The sequence below is a fragment of the Sinocyclocheilus grahami genome, unplaced genomic scaffold (assembly GCF_001515645.1).
Source record: "Sinocyclocheilus grahami isolate Dianchi unplaced genomic scaffold, SAMN03320097.WGS_v1.1 scaffold2071.1, whole genome shotgun sequence".
Taxonomy (NCBI): Eukaryota; Metazoa; Chordata; class Actinopteri; order Cypriniformes; family Cyprinidae; genus Sinocyclocheilus; species Sinocyclocheilus grahami.
Window position 1 is genome coordinate 109,314 of NW_015507250.1, and position 7,115 is coordinate 116,428.

General features: G+C 40.8%; 1 protein-coding gene across 1 annotated transcript; it reads left to right on the top strand.

Moving 5' to 3' along the window:
* Window positions 1-775: 775 nt before the first annotated feature.
* On the top strand, window positions 776-2,465 carry LOC107573936 (zonadhesin-like). Its single transcript, XM_016260397.1, has 3 exons — window positions 776-847; window positions 915-992; window positions 1,152-2,465. The coding sequence occupies exons 1-3, from the start codon at window positions 793-795 to the stop codon at window positions 2,447-2,449; spliced, it is 1,431 nt and encodes a 476-aa protein (XP_016115883.1). The 5' UTR covers window positions 776-792; the 3' UTR covers window positions 2,450-2,465.
* The last annotated feature ends 4,650 nt before the right edge of the window (window positions 2,466-7,115 follow it).

Consider the following 7,115-nt stretch of genomic DNA (forward strand, 5'->3'; position numbering starts at 1 on the left):
GATACCCGCGATAGCCAGTGAAAGTGAGCAAGCATCACTTACCGGATATTGCATGCTTCTATAGCTGAAACTTGGCAACCATAAAAATGCCAAGAAAGCAGAATACATCGCGCATATTTTTCACTGTACAACAGAACACACACCGGGAGAGCCAGCTGACAACGCCGATAGTTCTCCATCTTGTGAGTCTCCATGAGATCTAGTGTCACTGTGAAACCGTTCCTACAATCATCAAGTGTGTGTGGTCTCGCGGTCTGCTGGAATCGTTTGGTGTGCGCGTTCAGAGGATTATAAGGCTAACAATCGGTTGAAACCATCTTCATGTCTGTGGTCTCCCATGGTTTTAAAATAGTTTAGGGTTTGAAAATCGTCTAGTGTGCAGCCAACTTAAGCAAAGTTTAGATCAGGGTTCCTCAAATCTTGCCCTGGAGGTCCAATGCGCTGCAGAGTTTAACTCCAACCCTGATTAAACTCACCTACCTGTGATTTTCTAATGATCCTGAAGACATTGATTAGCATGCTCAGGTGTGTTTGATTAGGGTTAGAGCTAAACTCTGCAGGAAAGTGGATCTCATGGGCCAGATTTGAGGATCCCTGGTTTAGGTTAATCAACTGAGAGTTCAGGGTATATGTGATGGTAAGTTAACCGTGCTTTCTGGAATACACCCAAGGATGAAACAATGCCACAATTGTTCGTTAATGGGGATCCCAGGTGATGCAAATCTGTGTCACTGCTTATCTTTAAAATGCCTGGTTAGACAAACAAACTGAATGGTAGAACTTGTGGGCAAAATGGGTTCTTCTAAACTTATTATTTTATTGTATTTGTATCACTCATGGAGTGAAGGTAAATTAACTTTAGTGTATAGATATAAAAAATGTGTTTCTCTTGTTAACCTTGAGTCTTCTTCTAGTGCTCTGTACTCCAACTGAACGTGTCTCCCATGTGTCTGATTGGAGTAATGCTGGGCAACTACTGCAAAAACACAAAGGTTTGGTTGTAAATTATCTATGTTCATTAACATAAAGATATACATGTTTCCATGATGATGTGTTTAGCTACCATGTTGTATTAAAATTGAAGAGAACTTATGGTCACTGTTTTATATTGTCATCTCTGTAACTAACAGTTATTCAAATATTCTTTTCAGGACCGACTGAACATGACAATTCTCACTTCCCTCAGAAACCTAGTTTCAGGGCTCATGTGAAGTCAAGTTCGTCTGTTTCCTTGAGAAAACCGACTGCTCTAGTGGAAAGCAGCATTTGGCAATCATCTGTAAAAAAAGCACATCCTAAGGAACCCAGTTCTTCCTTTGTTTCTGAGAAGTCCAGCTCCCTTTCTGTGAAGAAACCCAGTTTTTCTCTCCAATCTGAAAAGTCAAGCTCTAAACCTAGTGCTCCTAAGCAATCAAGTTCTTCCTACCCTTTTGAGAAGTCTGGCTCTAACCCTGAGAGACCCAAAGCTCCTACTGAACACCGATCTAAGCTAAAGACCCCAAGTTCTCCTCTCCCTTTGAAATCAAGTATTCTCTTCTCAAAGACCAGTTCTAAACCTAAGAAGCCTAGCACTCTGATGGTACTCACTTTTTCACTTCCATCTAAACAGTCAAGTTCTAAACCTGATAAACCTAGTGCTCCTAAGCAATCAAGTTCTTCCTACCCTTCTGAGATGTCTGGCTCTAACCCTGAGAGACCCAAAGCTCCTACTGAACACCGATCTAAGCTAAAGACCCCAAGTTCTCCTCTCCCTGTGAAATCAAGTATTCTCTTCTCAAAGGTCAGTTCTAAACCTAAGAAACCTGGAGCTCTGATGGGACCCATTTTTTTACTTCCATCTGAAAAATTCAGCTCTAAACCGGAGAAATCTAGTGCTCCTATGCAACAACATTCTAAGCCAGAGATCCCAAGTTCTCTTCTCCCAGTGAAACCAAGCGTTTTCTTAAAGCCCAGTTCTAAACCTGTGAAACCTAGTTCTTCCATTCCATCTGAGAAGTCTAGCCCCCTCCCCACTGAGAAACCCAGTTCTAAACCTGAACAACCTAGTGCTCCCACGGAACCCAGTTTCTCCCTCCCCACTGAGAAACCCAGTTCTAAACCTGAACAACCTAGTGCTTCCACGGAACCCAGTTTCTCCCTCCCCACTGAGAAACCCAGTTCTAAACCTGAACAACCTAGTGCTCCAACGGAACCCAGTTTTTCCCTCCCCACTGAGAAACCCAGTTCTAAACCTGAACAACCGAGTTCTCCCACGGAACCCAGTTTCTCCCTCCCCACTAAGAAACCCAGTTCTAAACCGGAACAACCTAGTGCTCCAACGGAACCCAGTTTTTCCCTCCCCACTGAGAAACCCAGTTCTAAACCTGAACAACCTAGTGCTCCAACGGAACCACGTTCCTCCCTCCCCACTGAGAAGTCTAGCTCTCTTCCCTCTGAGAAACCGTTATAAACCGGAGAAAGCTAGTGATGCTATACAATCCAGTTCTTCCCCTTCTCGTTAGAAGTCTAGCATTAAACCTGTAAAAACCAATTTTTAAATGTTGGTCTCTTCCCTCTAAGAACTTGACTTCTAAATGTAAAATACCCAGTTCCCTGACTAGTTTTTCCTTTTAACTCTTAGAAAATTCTAGTTTGTCTCTGGAATCCAGTTCTCCCCCTGTTCACACAAGTGTTGATTCTGGAAGAACAAGCCACTCATGTGTTGGTAATTAAATTTGTTTTTGTGTGCCACCATACAAAATAAATTATCAGATTGTTTTGGAATGCTTTGCATTGTGACTTTTTCTGTGTTAAGGATAGTTATTGGCTGGTCCTTTTGTGAGTGAAAGGCCTGTCTCAAAGTGTTGAACAAATTTGTTTCAAAGCAAAACCAGTCCAACTCTCTTAAGATTGGGTTCAGTGACCTGTCTATTCAGGGCTTGATTTAACTCTGAATACATGCATATAATTGTTACATTTACAGCAAACAGTGAATTATGCAAGACATTGTGAGTGCATGGATTGTCTTGAATGGAGATTATGAAAAATAGGAATTAAAATACATTTGGCAGAAAGAAATACTGATTTTGCAAGAAATTCTGTTTTTTTTTGTTTGTTTTTTTACCCACAGTGACCACTAAAGACAAGTTTATAGTTCCTAGACTCCCCAATAACAAACACTTTACATGCCCATTCATGCACTGATATGACTTTCAAAATACAATATAAAAACATCATAGATTACAAATTAATCAAGAACACTCCTAAATCGTTTGAAGGAGTTGTTCAAAACAGACTGAGGACACTCTTTGAAAAACAAATACTTGTAACGTAACACTTGTCCATATTAGTTATTTGGACTCATTTTATGTCTGAGTCTATTACAAAACTAAAAATCACAAGTAGTTAACACGGAGTGAGGCGAAATCCATCAGTGTATGAGTTAAAACAAGATGTTAATGATGAAACAATGCCACAGTTTGTTAACGGGGATCCCAGGTGATACAAATCTGCGTACCCAAGTGTGGCGCAGAAGAGAAGCTAACAGAAAGCTTTCTCCAGTATTATAGACTAATCTGCAGAAGCATTAAAAAGCCCCTGGCATTTTTAGTGCTCCTTTTCCTTTGACAGATCCCTTTTTTCCCCTCCCATTAAAAACAAGAGTTGTGTTGTCAAAGACCAACTCTAGAAATAAGAAACCTGGTTACAGTGTTCATGTGGATCACCATTCTTACCTCAATTTAAAGAAGTCCAAGTCTGAAATCAGGAAACCATGTTTTAAGTCAATTTCTAAACCTGAGAGACCTAGAGCTCCCATGCAGTTAAGTTCTTGCCACCTCTCTGAGAAGTCTGGCTATAAACCCGACAGACTTAATTTTCCTATGGAACACTATTCTAAGCTTAAAACAAATGTTCTCTTCTCAAAGAACCGTTGTAAACCTGAGAAACTTGGGGCTCTAATGAAACCCACTTTTTTGCTTCAATCTGAAAGTCCAGCTCTAAACCTGTGAAAGCTAGTGCTCCTCTAGAACCAAGTTCCTCCCTTCCCCTCTGAGAAGCCCAGTTCTAAACCTGGAAAAACCAAAGGCTCCTATGGAACCCAGTTCGTTTCTCTGTGAGAAACCCAGTCCTAACCCTGAGAAAATGAGTGTTCCTCTGGAACTTGGTTTGAAACCTGAACAGCCTAGTGCTCCTATGGAACCCAGTTCCTCCCTCCCGTCTGAGAAGTCCAGCATTAAACCTGAGAAAATAAGTGTTTGTTTGGAACCTAGTTCATCCCTCTCTGATAAACCCAGTTCTAAATATGCACATCCCAGTGCTCCCATAGAACACACTTCTAAACCAGAGAAACCTAGTGCTACCATAGAACCTAGTTTCTCCCTATCTGAGAAGTGTAGCTCTCTTCCATCTGAAAAACCCAATTCTAAACCTGAACAACCTATTGCTCCCATGGAACTCAGTTCTAATCCTGAGAAACCTAGTGCTTCCATTGAACAGGGTTCCTCCCACCTATCTGAGAAGCCCAGCACTAAACCAGAGAAAGTGAGTGTTCCTCCAGAAACTGTTTCATCCCTCCCTCAAAAATCTAGTACTCCCGTGGAGCCCAGTTCCTCCCCATCTGAGAAGCCTAGCTATCTTCTCTCTGAAAAGGTCAGTGTTGAACCTGAGAAACCTAGTGCCACCATGGAACCCAGTTCCTCCCACCCATCTGAGAAGTCCAGCACTAAACCCGAGAAAATAAGTGTTCCTCTGGAACCTGGTTCATCCCTCCTTGAGAAACCCAGTCCTAACCCTGAGAAACCTAGTGCTCCTATGGAACCCAAGTCCTCCCACCCGTTTGAGAAGTCCAGCACTGAACCTGAGAAAATTAGTGCTCCTCTGGAACCCAGTTCATCCCTCCCTTAGAACCCCAGTCCTAACTCCGAAAAACCTAGTACTCAAATGGAACCCAGTTCCTCCCCATCCGAGAAGTCTAGTATTCTTCCCTCTGAAAAAAAATCAATTCTAAAGCTGAACAACCTAGCACTCCTGTGGAACACAATTCCTCCCACGCATGTATACCTTTACAACCCAGTTCCTCCTACCCCACTGTGAAACCCAGTTCAAAACCTGAGAAACCTAGTGCTCACATGGAACACAGTTCTAAAGCTGAACATCCTAGAGCTGTTATTGAACCAGGTTCTTCCATACTATCTGAAAAGTCCAGCATTAAACCTGAGAAAATTAGTGTTCCTCTGGAACCCAGTTCATCCCTCTCTAATTAGTTTAGCTCTCTTCCTTCTGAGAAACCCAGTTCTAGACTTGATGACGCAAGTGCTGCTGTGCAACCCAGTTCTTCCCTCCCTCCGGCGTTAAACCTGTGGAACCAATCTAGCTCTCTTCCCTCTGAGTAATAAGCTTCTAATTGACGATATCCAGTTCTCTAAATATAAAATCCTTTAAAAAAAAAAAAAAAGAATTCTTAAGAGTTGGAATCCAGTTCTCTCTTCAAAACCAAGTTCTGTTCTTTCTCGGAATGCCAATTTTAGATCATCCCAAGTTATCTGATTCTCTCCCTCTTCTGTTGGAGGCATCCAGTTTTCTTGTAAAAGTAGAAGGTGCTCTCCTGCAGTTTAATGACAAGCTCACACTACATGATTGAAAGACTAGCCGAATCACTGTTTTGCTCACACTACGCAACAAGATTTTGTCTCATCTGTCGTCGTCTTGTCATAGCTGTGCACATGCTACACAACACCAAGGAGGTGCACACACTACAAAACATTCAAGAGGCATTCCCGACCATCAGCGAAAATATGTTTTCTCACATAAATTCTCGCGTGAAATTACAGCGATTATTGGCCATTTCTTCAAGCATGGATTATCAACTGGCCCTTCAATTGGTCTATGCAGTTATTTTATCCGAAAGAAAGAAGAAACCACGAAAAAAGAGAATATGGCAGAAACAATGGCTTGGAAGACGTGGACAACAAGGACTGTCAGTACTGCAGAAAGAGTTTGAGGTAATTAAACGGTACAAGGAAACGTGGTATTATATACAAAATCTATGCATTTGTTAAATTTATTTCTAGTTGGTTGATTTGATTAATTTGTGGCTTTTCGTTTCTGTTCATAAAGATGCATGAGTGTTTATACCATCTGCACTGTGATTGGCTGGAATAGTTCCACCTTGTCATTGTGTCGCTCGCATTACGAGATCACGGGGCGATAATATCAAACGATATTATTTTCATATAATATCAAATATGAAAATGTCGTAGTGTCTGTGATAGCTCAAGACAGGTTCGGATCCCATTGCTGACCTGCTCATACTTAATGAGCTTCGGCGACCGCAACGAGCACTGATTTGGTCACGATCTGGGGGTTTTGTCGCAGACTGTTGAAATCTGTCTGCGACAGCATAATCCAGCCAAAAATCCTGTAGTGTGAGCTTGCCATTAGACTACCTGTCTAAAAATCCAGTTCTCCCCCTCTTTCACCCAAATGTTGATTCTGGAAGAACAAGCTATTTATGTGCTAGTAATTAAATCTGACTTTGCCCATGTTTTTGTGTGCCACCATTCCAAATTTAAATTTGGGTTTGTTTTGGAACACTTTGCATTGTGACCGTTTCTTTTTAGCAGTTAAAGCTAGTTATTGACCGGATATTGAGTCAATTTTCAAAGGCCTGTCTTTAAAAGTGTTAAACAAATGCCTCTATAGATTTGTTTTGCAGAGTTTGCCAAACCAAAAAATCTCTTTTAAAAAAGTATTTTATATCTTCAGTCAATTTGGGCCTTGACTGCACAATGGAGTATACTCATATATGTTAGATTTTCTTAACAAAAGTCTTAAAAACCATTAATTTTGAAACTTAAGCTTAATGCTGTCAAAATGTAATTTTTCATGTAACATTAAGTGTTTTCAAAATAGCCAAGATCAGATTTAGAGACACTACAACATCTTCACATGCTTTAAAAGACAGTTGCTAATTACACCAAATGTAAAAAATGTAGATGCTGTTTACTGTACATTGAGTGTAAATGGTGACCGGTATTGTTTATATCAAGTATAAATAGAAATACTAGATATTTGGATTTAAATGTTGCTACCGGAGTAAACTGGCACTTTGCATTCAGCTGACACTTTTTTATTTT

Bases quoted from the DNA above. Each gene is read 5' to 3' on its own strand.
- LOC107573936 (XM_016260397.1), top strand. From the start codon at position 793: ATGGGTTCTTCTAAACTTATTATTTTATTGTATTTGTATCACTCATGG. The intron at 848-914 runs GTAAATTAACTT...GTCTTCTTCTAG, and splicing joins GTATCACTCATGGAGTGAAG to TGCTCTGTACTCCAACTGAA. The intron at 993-1,151 runs GTTTGGTTGTAA...TATTCTTTTCAG, and splicing joins ACTACTGCAAAAACACAAAG to GACCGACTGAACATGACAAT.